General features: G+C 47.6%; 1 protein-coding gene across 3 annotated transcripts in view; it reads left to right on the top strand.

The window, feature by feature from the left end:
* TTLL12 (tubulin tyrosine ligase like 12) overlaps positions 1–19,031 on the top strand; it is a 41,531-nt gene that overhangs the window by 13,479 nt on the left and 9,021 nt on the right. The window contains exons 3-6 of one of the 3 annotated variants that reach the window (XM_069952509.1): positions 9,933–10,151; positions 17,188–17,369; positions 18,046–18,244; positions 18,589–18,748. In XM_069952509.1, the coding sequence (XP_069808610.1) occupies positions 17,206–17,369; positions 18,046–18,244; positions 18,589–18,748 (523 nt within the window). In that variant the 5' untranslated portion in view covers positions 9,933–10,151; positions 17,188–17,205. Of the gene's footprint in view, positions 1–9,932; positions 10,152–14,924; positions 15,149–17,187; positions 17,370–18,045; positions 18,245–18,588; positions 18,749–19,031 lie in introns of those variants that run through there. The other 2 variants (XM_069952498.1, XM_069952514.1) reach the window with 2 other exon arrangements.

Genomic DNA, 19,031 nt, shown 5'->3' with positions numbered 1-19,031 from the left:
GGTATAGCCGGCCCCGTAAAATAAAAGCAGGTGTGCCATCATACCTGGGTGCCCATCCGGCACTGGCGTCACAACAAAATACCACCGGGCAAGGCTATATCTCGGCCAACCACCACAGGACTGGCATCACGCGTAACCTTCTGGCAAGTGAACGGCCGTACCACCTCCACACCGGGGGTGAGCACCACACACTCCCCTTCCTCCACTGGCCTTCACCAAGCAAAAATACAGAGGTACCTGCTTGAGAAACCATTGAGACTAGAAGTCCACTTCACCTTCATCCTGATTCAAGATGGGGAAGAAAGGACCTGAGATGGTCACTATGAATATCTGTTGTTGTCCATAGTCTTTGTAACGTTTACACTACTCTCAAGAACTTATTTTCCAACCTAAGGTTCTCAAACACTTATATTTTTGTCGGCTGTACCCTCCACTTCAGCCATCGGAATAAGTTATATGGCGATCTCCTGAATGACCAACAATGGATAATGTCAGTGGAGATAGGGATAGGAGCCACCATGTATTAGATGCAACCTGTGGGTCTAAAAGGTCCTTGAGAGGTTTCTTGGCTTTTTAAATTGTTATTGTTATTGGAAACTTTTTGAAACTTCCGGATTTCCTCTATGTTCCTTTTTATCTCTTGATGAATTCTGACCCATCGCATAGTGTTAAGCAAACTTGCAGAAAACTCTGGTTCGGCAATGTCCATCTAAACCTGAACGCTTAGCATTTGACTCCCGTCGCCTGGAGAAGTTGGGTGCTGTCCTAGGGCTGTCAGGACAACATGGATATAGCCTATAGCCTATGGCACTTTCTATATTTTCAAGGACTCCCTTGGGCTCCATCCAACTTCTCCAGATGCCAGGAGTCCAATGCTGAGCATTCAGGTCGGACAAACATTGCCGAACCCAAACTCTTGACCATGACACTACATCTCCACTACGATCACCATACCACGAAGATTCTGGTTGACCATAACCTGGGAATCATCCTATAGAAGTCCATACTTCTTTATGGTTTAAGGTTACATCCAGGAATTTCGTTAGACGTGAACTTTAGACTTTCTAAGACGCAACTGAAACATGAGGACATGGAAGCAGATATAACCCCCCCCCCCCCATCCTTAAATCTTCCACGTTGGCAGCTAAATGCATCAGCCATAAACTTTTTGTTTCTGGTGTGACTTGTTTGTGCCATGTTTCGAGAACTTTCTGCCTACATTATCATTGCATCAAGGGCATAAAGCGACAGATATGTCAATAACGCAGCCAAGGCGTCCATTAATCAGGAGGAAGTGTTGGAGACGTTTGGCCGTCTTCCCCGCTCTACATTAGTGTACGGTGTAAGTGGATCATTAAACGTGATCAATCAATAACCATAAACTGTAAATTGTCTAAAGTGCGGAAAGTTTCCAACAACGGAGGCAAAGTCACAATACAGTGACACATATATCAGCGCAAGATGATAAACACATGAAGTTTAGGTCAATGATAACAACTGGAAGGCGAGTCGATCAGTTTACGCATCAGTAAATCTTAACGCTTTAGCGCTAATAAAAATGTCATAACCTAAAACAACACTCATCTGAAATATTAATGTATCTATAACATTGCTTATCCTGTACTGATCCTGAGTTACATTATGTATTATACTTCAGAGCTGCACTCACTATCCTGCTGGTGAGGTCACTGTGTACATACATTACATTACTTACAGGAGCAATGGTGAGTGTTTTAGACCTTGTTCACACTGGTGTTACTTGGTGACAGCTTTCTCCACCGGCGGTGCCTGCTGGGTTTTGGGGGGGCCCTTGGGGTATGGTCCTGTGACAGTGGGGTTGCAGGGCCGTTCTATGGCCTCCCTTCCCTGTTTGTGCTTGCTTTGCGGGGTTAGCAGTCGCTGACTGACACGGTGGTCAGTTAGCGTAGGGACCCATGTGATCCACGGGACCTGCACGTGGTACATGGGGCAATATGGTTTGATCAAATTATATACCAACATCCTGGCGTTGGTTTTTAAATGTAGCCAAGAGGCAGTTGTAGGTGTGAGGTGTGAGGCTCCTTTCTCTCCTTGTCCGTACATTACATTACGTATCCTGCACTGATCCTTTACATCCTGTATAATACCTCAGAGCTGCGCTCACTATTCTGCTGGTGGGGTCATTGTGTACATACATTACATTACTTATCCTGTACTGATTCTGATCCTGGGAAAAAAAGAAAAGGGGGGGGGGGCATTTATGAAGGGTACTCCAGAGGTGCAGCTTCGCCCCTTCTCCCTAGCATACGCCTTCCGTACGCCTGACTCGCCTGATGGGCGGGCTGGCAGAGCATGAGGGGTGTGAGGAGGCGCCTCATTTATCATGATTTACGCCTGCTCGCGCTGGAAGCAGGTGTAGATTTGGTACGCCGGGCGCCAGATTCGGGCGCCCGTCTGGCCAGATTCACTAACACGAAAAGGGGGCAGGGCTTAAAATAAGACCGGCGTACTTGTACGCCGATCTTCATAAATCTTCCTCAAGAGTCTGTCAAGATTAACCTACAGAAACCCATGAACAGTGCAAACCCAAGTGTACCTTCAAGACTGAGAATACCCCATTAAAACGTCCAATAAAACGTCCAATAGAACCCCCCTACATATAGTGTCATCATAACTTCATACATACAAAGGAAAAGTGAAAGCTGTCAATAACAACCAATCAGATAACTACTTTCACTTTGCAACTAGATAAAAGCTGCGCTCTGATTGGTTGCTATGGGCAACTGCTCTGTGCTAGATCTGATCCATCTCTTTCCCACTGTTTTTTACCTAATGGCCAATGTCAGATATTTTCCGCACGGGGCCAGTGGACCTCACTATATTTTATCGTCATTTTTGTGCTATCCCAAACATTAAAAAAAAATCTGTGAAAAAAAAATCTGTGAATTTCTCCTTTAACCCACTCAAGCTTTGATACAAGCCAACCACGTTTTGTTCCAAATTTATACCTAGCCCCCAGAATCCCCGTTACCCCCCCCCCCCCCTCCACTTCCCTCCGCCCTCCGCCCCTTGACCAAAAACATGAAGGTAAAAGTCTTTGAAAAAGAAACAGCATTCATCAAACAGCTCATTAGAGCCACATCATAAAAGAAAGGCCGCGGCGAGTTAAGGGTCTCCATAAAAGTAGCGTGAAAAAAAAAAAGAAGAGAACTGCGCTGTCTGCTTACTTCCAAAAAAAAAAAAAAAAAACATGAAAAACCGTCTAAAGGCCAGACTATCCATTCAGCCCGGAGAGAATGGCCCCTCTCTCAATCCTCCTACTGTTGACCATATAATAAAATCAGAGGAAACGCTTTTGATGTCACTTGGCACATACCGCATGTGAATTGAGGGGCAATGGACTGGTTAAATTGCTATTTACATTTCCAGCTGTTTTACCAGCAATTTCCCCATCTTAATGGCCATTTAAGCTTTTTAAACAAGAAAATAGCTATTCTGCGCCGCGGCTATTGTGGCTTCCTCCCCATCCCCTCTCGCCGCTGACCCCTGTGACACCCTGTCCTCCTCTCCTGCATTATGAGATCCCATAGCCGATTCATCGGGGTCCTGCCTCCTGGACGGCTTCATCCGTAATTATCGCTAGGAAAGACGCCAAAGAGAGAAGAAAATACCATTTATTCCTGCCGACCGAGTCTATAAAATTATTCTCTTCTCTTAAAAGACATTGGTTAGTAGGAGTCCCTGAGTTACCCTTTTAATTACTCGTAGTTTTGTCTGTTTTCGGAAAAGCCGGGTGACAATCAATATGGCCGCCGTTATGGTGGGTTGTAAGTCGCTATCATGGCTCATAGGGTAGTAGGCACTATATTTCCTAACCAGTGGTGTAGCTATAGGGGGTCGCAGCGGTCGCCATGGCAACCGGGGCCCCCTTGCCACTTGTCTCTTTAAGCATCCCGAGAAGCTGCGGCCGCGCAGCTTCTCGGGATGCACAGATCGCTTTGATGTTCTGCCCGCACAGTGAGCAGGCTGAACATTAAAGCAATCAGAATACAGGAGCAGGACCTGTCAGCGTCCTCCTCCTGTATTCTCTCCCATAGGCTGCCGGCACTTCATACCAGCAGCCTATGGGAGGCCGGGACGTGACCTCTCCGGCAGGCGTGATCATGTGACGTCATCACGCCTGCCGGAAGTCCCGTCCCTGCAGCTCGCAAGATGGAGCCCGAAGAGGAGGAAGAGCTGCTGCCTGCACAGCGCGGATTAGGTGAGTAGGATGTTTGTTTTTTAGGGGCACCTCTGGGGGCATTATTAGCTCATGGGGGGCACCTATGGGGGCGTTATTAGTTCATGGGGGCACCTCTGGGGGCATTATTAGTTCATAAGGGCACCTTTGGGGGCATTATTAGTATATGGGGGAACCTCTGGGGGCATTATTAGTTCATGGAGGCCACCTCTGGGGGCATTATTAGTTCATGAGGGAACCTCTGGGGGCATTATTATCTCATGGGGGCACCTCTGGGGGCATTATTAGTTCATGGGGGCACCTCTGGGGGCATTATTAGTTCATGGGGGCACCTCTGGGGGCATTATTAGTATATGGGGGCACCTCTGGAGGCATTATTAGTTCATGGGAGCACCTCTGGGGGCATTATTAGTTCATGGGGGGCACCTATGGGGGCATTATTAGCTCATGGGGGCCACCTCTGGGGGCATTATTAGTTCATGGGGGCACCTCTGGGGCCATTATTAGTTCATAGGGGGCACCTATGGGGGCATTATTAGCTCATGGGGGCCACCTCTGGGGGAATTATTAGTTCATAGGGGGCACCTCTGGGGGCATTATTAGTTCATGGGGGCACATCTGGGGCATTATTATCTCATGGGGGCACCTCTGGGGGCATTATTAGTTCATGGGGGAACCTCTGGGGGCATTATTAGTATATGGGGGCACCTCTGGGGGCATTATTAGTTCATAGGGGGCACCTATGGGGGCATTATTAGCTCATGGGGGCCACCTTTGGGGGCATTATTAGTTCATGGGGGCACCTCTGGGGGCATTATTAGTTAATAGGGGGCACCTATGGGGGCATTATTAGTTCATGGGGGAACCTCTGGGGGCATTATTATCTCATGGGGGCACCTCTGGGGGCATTATTAGTTCATGGGGCATTATTAGTATATGGGGGCACCTCTGGGGGCATTATTAGTTCATAGGGGGCACCTCTGGGGGCATTATTAGCTCATGGGGGCACCTCTGGGGGCATTATTAGTTCATGGGGGCACCTCTGGGGGCATTATTAGCTCATGGGGGCACCTCTGGGGGCATTATTAGTTCATAGGGGGCACCTCTGGGGGCATTATTAGCTCATGGGGGCACCTCTGGGGGCATTATTAGTTCATGGGGGCACCTCTGGGGGCACTATTAGTTGATAGGGGGCACCTCTGGGGGCATTATTAGCTCATGGGGGCACAGCAGGGGATCCTACATACAGGGGGCATCCCACATTCCTACTCGCTTTACTGCACATAACACCAAACAGCGCAGTTACTATGGGAGCCTACAGGAGGGAGGAAGGGAAGGAAGTTGCTAGAAATGTGCGGAGCCTAAATTGTTTGTCTCGCAGGTTCTGAAGAGATGAAACGTATCTGGAAGGAATCATCATGGAGGTCTGGGCCGGATGAAGAGGAAAAGGGAAAGTGACGCCTCAGATCAAAGAAGACGTCACCGGTGAGTCACTGTATGACGGTTTTCTTATTTTGTAGAACATTATTTAGTAGGGGCGCCCCGAGGTGGAAAAGGTTGGGAAGCACTGCGCTAATCTGGCCCGCTGCGCCCGCTGGCACATGCTGTCATCTAATTGGGCCTCTTGGCGGCCCAAGCTGTGTCCTATGGCCGTACCTTTACGGTGTTGAGCTCCAGCTTGTGCTGCAATCCACCTCTCCTCAGCGTTGAGGCCCCTCCCCCAGGTCAGGTGACATCACTGTACAGCCGGCAAGTAACATCAGAGACTACAGCAATGTTGTGATCCGGTGGGGGAGGAGCCTCAACCCTGCGGGAGTCACTTACACCACTGAGGAGAGGAGAAGTGGACTGCAGGTGACTACTACATTATCTGTACTCAGAGATATCACTGTGTTATCTGTGCTGTTACATGGGACTGCAGGTGACTACTACATTATCTGTACTCAGAGATATCACTGTGTTATCTGTGGTGTTACATAGGACTGCAGGTGACTACTACATTATCTGTACTCAGAGATATCACTGTGTTATCTGTGCTGTTACATAGGACTGCAGGTGACTACTACATTATCTGTACTCAGAGGGATATCAATGTGTTATCTGTGGTGTTACATAGGACTGCAGGTGACATCAGGTGACTTATCCAGGTTGCAGAAGTTCAAACTTTATCGTGCCCTGCTAACAGTTTATTATGGGAGTTGTAGTTTTGCAGCATGTGGCTCTTCAGGTTGCAGCACTACAACCCCCATCATTTCCAACTGGCAGTTTATGATGAGAGTTGTAGTTTTTCAGCTGGAGAGTCAAAGATTGGAATACAATTATTAGACAATGACACAGTACAGTCCATTAAAGGGGTATTCCCCACAAAATAATTTTTGCATTAATACGTTGCCCACCCGTAGCTTTCCATCTTTCCAATATCAATTCATTATGGATTCTGCACAGTTTTGCTGTTATCTAGGTACATCCACCCCCACGGATTGCTTAGAATCATCAGCTCTCAGTCCAACCCGACACGCTCCCTGCTCCTGGCCCGCACCCTCCGAGACGGCATCACGTGTCCTCCTTCTCTTCAATGGGCTGGGTTAGCGCTTCTATCCCAGCTCATTGAAGTGAGGGAGGACAGTGAGATGCTGACAGCTGCAGCTGATCACTGTCTCCCTAGCTGAGCGTAACCCCATCCCCCCCCCTGCCCTGGAGCTCACCCTCCCCACACACTGTATCCCCCCATCCAGAGCTCCTGTGAGTGCAGCATATCACCTGTTCCTAACCCTTTAGCATACCCTGCTATTCACCTGTAGTAGTCTAGGAGGCTACTGAGGGGCCCTGCCGTAGTAGTATCAGAACTCTGATGGGGTGACTGGCTTGATAGGAACCTTGATAGAACATATTCATACTCACTGTTTAGGAGATACCACCTCTTGCCGAAGAGATCATTGAGACGAGGCCAGGGTTTGCACAGCTGAGCTTAGCTAGCCACTAAAGGTTTTCTTGGATCGTTGGAGTACTTCAGCTTTATCTGCTCTTTGCTCCACTGCAGACAAACCTCTTCTGGGAACAAGAAAATTTTTGTAGGCATAGTGTCCCTATATACAGTTACCCCACCTTTAGCACTGCATAGTACTGGTTGTAGGGATACTTGGAAGAAATCACTGTAGCACAGAATCCCTGTCAGGGGTCCTGGCCCCCTGGCCAGGCCCTGGGGTAAACTTTAGCAGGAACAGCAATCTATATTTTCTCTCTCTCTCTCTCTCTCTCTCTCTCTCTCTATAAACTAAACTGAACTCCCCCTGGAACCTATAGGGATCTTTATAGTAAAAGGCGGGACTAAGCTCCCGTTAGTAGGGAGGGTTCTGGAACAGATTCTAAGTGTCTGATAGGTGCAGGTGTTATGTGGTATCCAGCCAAAGGATTGGTGGAACAGTAAACATTCTATATACATTAACCCTTGCGATAACTTCAGCTGTGCAACAAGTAAAAAATTGAGACACCAAGTGGTAAAAGAGTAGAAAGCAACCTTCAGTCCGGAGCTTAGGTACATATATACCTGACGACAGGTTGCACTAGGACATAGTTGCACACCTGCTCTGGGACACTACACATATATTACCTTATACTCTTCTCCATGTCACCATATACCCTGACATTCTCCATGAAACCCCCTATTCCTGATGCCCTTTTACATATAACCCCTTTTCCCTTCCCCAAGTTAGCGCTATACCTTGCTTGTCCCTCAAGTCACCTAACATGCTGCTCCCTCTTTGTACATGTCACCTTTATCCCTAATATCCTTCTACATATATCCCTATACCCTTCCTAAAGTAAGCCCTACATCTGCCCTTCCTCATTTCAACCTATACCCAAGTTAGCCCTATCCCTGATGCCCCTACACATATTATCCCTACACCCTTCCTGAAGTTACATCTATCCCTGATGCCCCTCCACATATTACCCCTGCACCCTTCCTGAAGTTACCCCTGTCCCTGATGCTCCTCCTTATATTACCCCTATACCCTTCCTGAAGTTACCCAATCCCTGATGCCCCTCCACATATTATCCTTATACCTTCCTGAAGTTACCCCTATCCCTGATGCTTCTCCACATATTATCCTTATACCTTCCTGAAGTTACCCCTATCCCTGATGCTTCTCCACATATTATCCTTATACCTTCCTGAAGTTACCCCTATCCCTGATGCTTCTCCACATATTATCCTTATACCTTCCTGAAGTTACTCCTATCCCTGATGCTCCTCCACATATTATCCTTATACCTTCCTGAAGTTACCCCTATCCCTGATGCTCCTCCTTATATTACCCCTATACCCTTCCTGAAGTTACCCTATCCCTGATGCCCCTCCACATATTACCCCTATACCCTTCCTGAAGTTACCCCTATCCCTGATGCTTCTCCACATATTACCCCTATACCCTTCCTGGAGTTACCCCTATCCCTGATGCCCCTCCACATATTATCCTTATAACTTTCTGAAGTTACCCCTATCCCTGATGCTCCTCCACATATTACCCCTATACCCTTCCTGAAGTTACCCCTATCCCTGATGCTTCTCCACATATTACGCCTATACCCTTCCTGGAGTTACCCCTATCCCTGATGCCCCTCCACATATTATCCTTATACCTTCCTGAAGTTACCCCTATCCCTGATGCGCCTCCACATATTACCCCTATACCCTTCCTGGAGTTACCCCTATCCCTGATGCCCCTCCACATATTATCCTTATACCTTCCTGAAGTTACCCCTATCCCTGATGCGCCTCCACATATTACCCCTATACCCTTCCTGAAGTTACCCCTATCCCTGATGCCCCTCCACATATTATCCTTATACCTTCCTGAAGTTATCCCTATCCCTGATGCTCCTCCACATATTACCCATCTACCCTTCCCGAAGTTACCCTATCCCTGATGCGCCTCCACATATTATCCTTATACCCTTCCTGAAGTTACCCCTATCCCTGATGCCCCTCCACATATTATCCTTATACCCGTCCTGAAGTTACCCCTCTCCCTGATGATGGCCTTCCACATATTACTCTTATCTCCTTTTCCAATCTAGCCCTATACCCAGCCCTTCCTTATGCTTGCTCCCTACTAGAGGTAAGCACTCGGCATTTGCGGCTGGAGAAGCTTGATGTCTTGGAAAACATGGATACAGCCATAGGCCATAGGCTGTATAGGCTTAAAGGGGTTGCTCAGATGCAAATAATTTCAATTACCCTATTAATTATGAGCTAATTTAGAAGGTGTAGGTCCTCTGTTCAGGATACTACTCTCAGTACAGAGTGTCTCCTGGAGGACCTGTCTTGCAGTACATAGACACTGCAGGCCTCACCTCCTCTCCACCTTGACACACCCCCTGCCCACCCACCCATTACTAGAGAGGAGGTAACAGTTGGCATACGCCACTTAAAGGTTAAGAATCTGCGTCTTTTTAATGGCATACAACACAGGTGCAACGTTGATCCTTGTCCCCCTATGTATCTAGACAGCATAGGGCACTTTGTTTTTTACTGTTTTTGAACAGTAAACATTTTCTAGCTCACAAAACACTATAAAAACAGCTGGTTTTCATGCAAAATAACTGGGGGGGGGGACTTTCAGCCATTTTTGCATAAAACATGAAAATATGGCTAAAAACATGTCTGAATATGACCTGACTTTTGTCACTTGGGTTTCCCATTTTCTTAAAGGTGTATTCTGACCCTAGGAAAAACACCCATACTTACCTAGCCCCAGTCCCCTGACGCTCCTGTCCACAATCTTCTATCTTCTTCCTGTGTCCGAGACATGTCTGTGCTCTACGGCAGGACAGCAAATCACTGGCCGCAACAGTGTCCTGTCCTGACTGACCTAGCTGGAGAAGTTTTAGGGGTTAGATAGAACCAAAAGCTGCGGGGTATCAGGGCTAGGTGAGTACGATCTTTTTTTTCTCATTCAACCTACTTATATATTTCCAAGACTTTTACTTGCTGTCATTGAATAGGAACCTTCATTGTTTGCTGGTACCACTGTGTAAGCAGCAACAAAACATCTCTCCTCATTTTGCAAACATTCACCACTAGATGGCGGTAATATTCTACTAATTCCCAGTATAGAACAGTGAGGCTTAGTTCATACTGCCATTATCTGTATTACAGACCCTCATAAATTCTTGTATCACCTATTGAAGTCATAATGAGGTGTCTGGTATTCGTATTGCCCAAAAGATCAACTACATATCTACTGAAATCCTCTGTGCTGCTGGGATACCCTGCTCCTACTACCTCCCATCCTGACACTACCCACACTATCAGTGCACTCCACTTCTAAAATCCTCTGTGCTGCTGGAGACTCTGCTCCTTACACCAGGTAACAGTCTCTGTCGGTTTAGAGGTCTGATGCTGCCGTCATGGTGCAATGCCGACTAAATGGTCAATGAAGCTTAATGGACTTGCACATTACTAGCAAAATATGGCTGCTTTTGCTCTGATATAGCGCCACACCTGTCTAAAGGTTGCATCTGGTATTGCAGCTCAGCTCAATTAAAAATAAGACCTGAGCTGCTATACCTCCCACAACCTGGGGACAGGTGTGGCACTGTTTATGGATTTAAGCAGCCATAGATTTCTAATCCTCCGTGACCCCTCTAGGTGGAGAATTAAACGGTTTATCCAGCGAAAAAAAATTTCAACTGATGTCAGAACATCATATAGATTTGTAATTTACTTCTATTTAAAAATCTCCAGTCTTCCAGTACTTATCAGCTGCTGGATGTCCTGCAGGAAGTGGTATATTCTTTCCAGTCTGACACAGTGCTCTCTGCTGCCACCTCTGTCCATGTCAGGAACTGTCCAGAGCAGCAGCAAATCCCCATAGAAAACCTATCCTACTCTTGACAGTTCCTGACATGGACAGAGGTGGCAGAAGAGAGCACCGTCAGAGTGGAAAGAATACACCACTTCCTGCAGGGCATACCGCAGCTGATAAGTAATGGAAGTCTGTAGATTTTGAAATAGAAGTAAATTACAAATCTATATAAGTTGATTTGAAAGATAAAAAAATTCACCAGAGTTCCCCTTTAATAAATCCATGTGTGATGCCACCTGAGACGTCTCATCTAAATACAAAACAATACTCGATACTGACCAATAGAACAAACATATCGTTTTTATCGTACAGTGAACTGGCACAAAAAATGGTGAATAATGTGACGTATGTCTTGAAGTTATTGGATGGGTAGAGGCAGGGTATTGGATGGGTAGAGGCAGAGTATTGGATGGGTAGAGGCAGGGTATTGGATGGGTAGAGGCAGGGTATTGGATGGGTAGAGGCAGGGTATTGGGCGGGTAGAGGCAGGGTATTGGATGGGTAGAGGCAGGGTATTGGATGGGTAGAGGCAGAGTATTGGAAGGGTAGAGGCCGGGTATTGGATGGGTAGAGGCAGGGTATTGGATGGGTAGAGGCAGGGTATTGGATGGGCAGAGGCAGGGTATTGGGCGGGTAGAAGCAGGGCATTGGATGGGCAGAGGCAGGGTATTGGGCGGGTAGAGGCAGGGTATTGGACGGGTAGAGGCAGGGTATTGGACGGGTAGAAGCAGCGTATTGGATGGGTAGAAGCAGGGCATTGGATGGGCAGAGGCAGGGTATTGGACGGGTAGAAGCAGCGTATTGGATGGGCAGAGGCAGGGCATTGGATGGGCAGAGGCAGGGTATTGGATGGGTAGAGGCAGGGTATTGGATGGGTAGAAGTAGGTTATTGGATGGGCAGAGGCAGGGTATTGGATGGGTAGAGGCAGGGTATTGGATGGGTAGAGGCAGGGTATTGGATGGGCAGAGGCAGGGTATTGGATGGGTAGAGGCAGGGTATTGGATGGGTAGAAGTAGGTTATTGGATGGGCAGAGGCAGGGTATTGGATGGGTAGAGGCAGGGTATTGGATGGGTAGAGGCAGGGTATTGGATGGGTAGAGGCAGGGTATTGGATGGGCAGAGGCAGGGTATTGGATGGGTAGAGGCAGGGTATTGGATGGGCAGAGGCAGGGTATTGGATGGGTAGAGGCAGGGTATTGGATGGGCAGAGGCAGGGTATTGGATGGGTAGAGGCAGGGTATTGGATGGGCAGAGGCAGGGTATTGGATGGGTAGAGGCAGGGTATTGGATGGGCAGAGGCAGGGTATTGGATGGGCAGAGGCAGGGTATTGGATGGGTAGAGGCAGGGCATTGGATGGGTAGAAGTAGGTTATTGGATGGGCAGAGGCAGGGTATTGGATGTGTGGTGTCGCCCCGCTGGGAGGTGTGACCAATCACTTGCTAGATGGTGCTGTGTGACTCCACTACTGTGGTGGGTGGTTGGGATATAGCTCAGCCAGGTGTTATGCTGTTGTTACGCCAGTGCAGGTTGGGCACACAGGTATGGAGGCACACCTGATTTTAGTTTAGTGAGGCTGGCTATACCCTTTCACCTGCCGGGCTTTTTGGGGGTCCCTCGGGTACTTATCACGGTGGTCCGGAGTGGAGTTGTGACCCACCTGGACTATTGGTACCGCCACCCACAGAAAGGGGGCATGACCCAAGGAAGATGTAATGGCTGTGTAGGTGCTTGGATAAGGATCACAGAGTCCCAATAAAATAAATAAACTCTTCTTTACTGCAGGAATACTTGATTACTTTACCAGTTACTTTAGACCTTAGTGACAGGATCTGGGCTGAGAGCTGAGGAGTACAGTCGTGCTGAATGGGTTGCGTGCTGAGAGGTAGAAGTTCAGAGAAGTAGAGAGGAGGATGATGCGAGAGCTCCAACCCAAGTAGTACTGTGCTTTGCTGGAACTTTAGAAGTAGAATAATTGAGGGTAGAGAGAATACTTGTGTCCATGTTTTGACTCTTTTGGTCTTTGCACCACCTATTGCCCACCAGTGTCGGGCGACCTGTCCTAGAGGGTGACACAAGCCCCAGACCTTGTTACGTGGGATGAGCAGAGTGGCCAAGATTTCCTGGTTACACCCACGCTGCAAGATAGAGTACGTAGGCTTCTAGCAACTTTGCTCTATCCGGATCAGTTCCTATTCCTTCAGGATACCGTCCTGCACTTTTAGACTGGTTCTCTGTAATTGTGCATTCAGCACTGCATAGTATATAGAGGTGCTGCTTTCAAGAAACGAGTGTCTGTCCATTATCACACCTTAGACTAGACTACACTGGACCAGTTGAGTGAGTTCCATAACAGGGGACCTGGCATAGGCCAGGGCACCGCTGTAGGGAGCGTTCTTGTTTGCGTCCGACCTCTACAGAATCCAAAGTAAGACTCCCAAAGGTGTGGCTACTCTTCCTCTCCCCATGTGATAACTTCCTACAGCATCTGTAACGTGTGCTGTGAGTGGGTGAGAAGAGAGTGCAAGGGAAAGAGAAGGATAGAGATAGGTAGAAAGAGAAAGAGCTCTCATTGGTGCACAGATCACAGAACCAATAACCCTTTAGACACCACAGCTTTGCAATATACTAGCGACATCTAGTGGCAAACTTAAACAAGCAACACCCATGGTGGGACACCACAGGTGGGTAGAGGCAGGGTATTGCATGTCATAGGATGCCGTAAGTCGTGCAGCTAGTGAGAACAATCTATAGACTTCTGTGAGAGAGGCAAAAGCTAGACAGGTGCTAGAGAGGGCAGAGCAGGGCAAGGGTACAGCAACAGGTCAGTATATAGATATCAGGATACAGGTACAGCAGTATATAGATAGGAGGATACAGTTACTGCAGTATATAGATAGCAAGATATAGGTACAGCAACAGGTCAGTATATAGATAGCAGGATACAGGTACATCAGTATATAGATAGCAGGATACAGGTACAGCAACAGGTCAGTATACAGATAGCAGGATACAGGTACAGCAGTATATAGAAAGAAGGATACAGGTACAGTAACAGGTCAGTATATAGATAGCAGGATAAAGGTACAGCAGTATATAGATAGGAGGATACAGGTACAGCAGTATATAGATAGCAGGATACAGGTACAGCAACAGGTCAGTATACAGATAGCAGGATACAGGTAAAGCAATAGGTCAGTATATAGATAGCACAGGTACAGCAGTATATAAATAGCAGGGCAATATATAGATAGCAGGGCACAGGTACAGCAGTATATGGATGGCAGGGCAGTATATAGATAGCAGGGCACAGGTACAGCAGTATATGGATGGCAGGGCAGTATATAGATAGCAGGGCACAGGTACAGCAGTATATGGATAGCAGGGCAGTATATAGATGTTGGTGCAGTATACAGCAGCACATACAGGGGAGGAGGGCACAGGGTGATTAGTTAGGGAGGAGTCGGTAGGGTTTTGGCTCAGAGGGGGGGGTGACACAGCAGAAGCGTCACTGTATACAGAAAACACAGGACACACACACAGCTGGTGGGCGGGGACAGACTGCTGGGGGCGGGGTTGAGCACGGTTCGGGCGGTGCTGGGGGCGGGGTTGAGAACGGTTCGTGCGGTGCTGGGGGCGGGGTTGAGAACGGTTCGGGCGGTGCTGGGGGCGGGGTTGGGCGCTGGTCGGACCAAGCTGTGGGCGGGGACATGCAAGATTGTAGTTTGTTGGGGGGCGGGGTCAGCACTGTTTGGTCATTGCTGGGGGCGGTGTCAGGCACGGTTCTGTCAGTGCTGGGGGCGGGGTCAGGCACGGTTCTGTCAGTGCTGGGGGCGGAGTCAGGCACGGTTGGGCGGGGCAGTCTTAGGGAGAGCATAATCCGCTTCCCGTCCCGCATGCTCAGAGCTCCAGTCCCAGACAGCATGGCCGAGCCCGGCTCCCAGCAGCAGCAGCAGGATGACAGCCTCACGCAGTTTGTTGCCCTCCACCAGGGGGCACTGCTGGCATCGGGGGTGCCCAAGTTATACTGGCCGAGCCTGTACCGCAAGCTGGAGGAGGAGGTACGGGGGGGAGTCAGGGCAGGGGTATGAGGGGGAGGGTGCAGGTAAGCGTCAGGAGAGGAGGATCAGGGGGTGACGTCATGTAACAGGTGGGTGACGTCATGTGGGTTCAAACACTCTCTGTGACAGCTGCAAACATTGCTTCCAATTCTTAAAGGGGCTCACCATATTTGGCCTGTCTACCCCAAACTCCGCATAGCAGAAAGAAACTTAAAGGGGCACAACTGATATACTATGCTATGCCCTTTAAGGGGAACTCCGTTGCAGAACTACAACTCCCATCAGAGTGTCACTTTTAAGTACTATTGTTCTCAGGTATGACATGATCTGGGGTGGTCTTACCATTGGGATCTCTGTGGTTAATGTAATGTAACCCTATACAGTGCCCCTTTGAGGGGAACTCGGTTGCAGAACTACAACTCCCATTAGAGTGCCCCTTACCATTGGGATCCATTGGGTAACCCTATTCTAAGGGATGCAGTGCCCCTTAAAGTGGAACTCCGCTGCAGAACTACAACTCCCATAAGGCTGTCGGGGCATGATGGGTGTTGTAGTTCAGCAGCTTAGCACTTCATGTTCCCTGCAGAATGGAGGGTCCTGGCCATAATGTTTCATCAGATGCAGCCCCCGGTATAGTCGTCATAGTGACACTAAAGTTGTCGCGCTGCCCCTTTAAGATGATACGGTATAGAATGTGATTTCTCTGTCCTTGAGGAGATGCCAGCTCAGGAGCCGGGGTGATATTTCAGCTGACTGTGACCTCAGCCATATAGGATGAAGATCTTCTGTAATGAAGAATTAGATAATTGGGGACAGTATTTTATGTCGCGCAGCACACTTCCTGTTTATTGGGCGTCTTATTCAGACCCTTCTTAAAAATAGGAGTCTGACTCCTGAGAGTATTTATATGTCAGCCATGTTGCTGCACGTCTAGTACCAGGCCCTGCGTGTTACCTGAGCCCGTCCTGGCAGGTGTTACCCTGCAGATATACCATTAGCTGGCACCAGTACACGAAGGGTTACGTAAATTATGGCTTATATTACATCCCCCACTGCCAGATCCTTAAAGATACAGGACCTTGATTAACAAATTATATTACTGATCCTGAGTTACATCCTGTATTATACTCCAGAGCTGCACTCACTATTCTGCTGGTGGGGGTCACTGTGTACATACATTACATTACTGATCCTGAGTTACATCCTGTATTATACTCCAGAGCTGCGCTCACTATTCCGCTGGATGGGTCACTGTGTATATACATTACTGATCCTGTACTGACCCTGAGTTATATCCTGTATTATACTCCAGAGCTGCACTCACTATTCTGCTGGTGGGGTCACTGTGTACATACATTACATTACTGATCCTGAGTTACATCCTGTATTATACTCCAGAGCTGCGCTCACTATTCCGCTGGATGGGTCACTGTGTATATACATTACTGATCCTGTACTGACCCTGAGTTATATCCTGTATTATACTCCAGAGCTGCACTCACTATTCTGCTGGTGGGGTCACTGTGTACATACATTACATTACTGATCCTGTACTGATCCTGAGTTACATCCTGTATTATACTCCAGAGCTGCACTCACTATTCTGCTGGTGGAGTCACTGTGTACATACATTACATTACTGATCCTGAGTTACATCCTGTATTATACTCCAGAGCTGCACTCACTATTCTGCTGGTGGAGTCACTGTGTACATACATTACATTACTGATCCTGAGTTACATCCTGTATTATACTCCAGAGCTGCACTCACTATTCTGCTGGTGGGGTCACTGTGTACATACATTACATTACTTATCCTGTATTATACCCCAGAGCTGCAGTCACTATTCTGCTGGTGGGGTCACTGTGTACATACATTACATTACTTATCCTGTATTATACCCCAGAGCTGCAGTCACTATTCTGCTGGTGGGGTCACTGTGTACATACATTACATTACTTATCCTGTATTATACCCCAGAGCTGCAGTCACTATTCTGCTGGTGGGGTCACTGTGTACACTGTGTTTTATATTCCAGATCTTTGATGCTGGGGAGATGTTTGGGATAATGCAGGTGGAGGAGGCCGAGGAGGAAGAGGAAGATGAAGAACGGATAGAAATCGAAAGAGAACTGAAAAAGAAACCAAACCCTGGGAACGAACCATCTTTCAAAGTAATTGTCACCAATGAGCGCGGGCTGAGCGCCTCTGACCCTAACTGGTGCGTCTATTCATTAGCAATCTACTTCTCTTAACGGGATTGTTTCTTCTCATTTATGAAGGTCATAAAGAAGGGGCAACCCAGTTAGTACCTCTTTCAAATCATCTGGTGTCAGAAAGTTATATAGGTTTGTAATTTACTTCTATTTAAAAATCTCCAGTCTTCCAGTACTTATAAGCTGCTGTATGTCCTACAGGAAGTGGTGTATTCGTTCCAGTCTGACACAGTGCTCTCTGCTGCCACCTCTGTCCATGTCAGGAACTGTCCAGAGCAGCAGCAAATCCCCATAGAAAACTGTGTCAGACTTGAGAGAGTTCACCACTTCCTGCAGGACACGCAGCAGCTGATCAGTTGATAAAAGTAAATTACAAGTCTATAGAACTTTCTGACACCAGTTGATTTCACGAGAGTTCCCCTTTAATTTGGAGGTCTTCCTCTTGGCCATTGTATTTCCATTTAAATAACCAGCATGTAATACTACAATCCTCCTGTAGTGGCCACTACAGGGAATATGTGTGACCTGACAAGTCAAAGCCTGGGCGATCAGCTGATTATGATTCAGGATCAGATTATACTGAGTTTGTTTACCGTCAGCATAGGAGCTGCATACATAAAACGAGAAGTGCTTTTTAGCCAAGAGTATTTGCAAAGTAAGCTTTATATTTTTTTTTTCCAGCATTTTTCTCATTGACCACGCCTGGACCTACCGCGTGGACCATGCTCGGCACCAGCTGGTCGAAGTCCCTGGACTCCTCCATCGTATGGCCAACCTCATGGGCATCGAGTTTCATGGGGAAGTTCCAGATGAGGACGTGGTGGATATGGTTCTGAAGGACATGTGGAAGTATAACCAGACCTATCAGCTCTCTCATGGGGTAAGAGGAGGTTCTTAAAGGGTTTTTTTCACCATCGGCTATATCATCTTGCCTATAGCATAGTGTGAATGCACCCGTAGTGTATCATACTGTTAAAATGGGTGCTTTGTGACCTATAGCTAAATCACTCTATTGGTTAATGGGGCTGGGCTGCAGTACCAGACACTGCCTGTAAAGACATGTGGCGCTGTTTAAAAAAAAAAAAAATTGTTCTAACAAAGGAGCCTGGTTCACTCTCAGGGATCCATATAATAATGTCGGTGATAGCACATAATGTTCTAGGTATTGTGCTGCCATCTTCTATGTTCTAGGTGCCTGGTTATATCTCCCTCTTTTCTTCCCAGACCGCAGAGGAGAAGGTTCCGGTCTGGTATATAATGGACGAGTTTGGGTCCAGAATCCAGCACTCGGATGAGCCGACGTTTGGTACCGCTCCGTTTTTTTACATCCCACAACAGCTAGCATACACCATACTGTGGCCCCTGAGGGACATGAGCAATGGAGGTAAGCCACAACCCTCATAACTGTTCATTGTGTTGTCCCAATTTATCTGATACCAAATAATTTTCATTAAAACACTCCTATTACTTTGTGTCTACAGCTCCACGTGTCGCCATGGTAACAGACTACATACAAACTTTGTGTAGTCTGATCCTGATGTCATATCCCCAGTAAGAAGCAGGGGACAAATCAAAAGATGTATGAGTGAGAGATATCAAGCAGTCTTTCCCATAGCAACCAGTCACAGCTCAGCTTTCAAATATATCATGACCTGTGGTAAAATGAA

Source organism: Dendropsophus ebraccatus, chromosome 1 (assembly GCF_027789765.1).
Source record: "Dendropsophus ebraccatus isolate aDenEbr1 chromosome 1, aDenEbr1.pat, whole genome shotgun sequence".
NCBI classification, from domain to species: Eukaryota; Metazoa; Chordata; class Amphibia; order Anura; family Hylidae; genus Dendropsophus; species Dendropsophus ebraccatus.
This window is presented reverse-complemented; position numbering and strand designations above follow the sequence as displayed.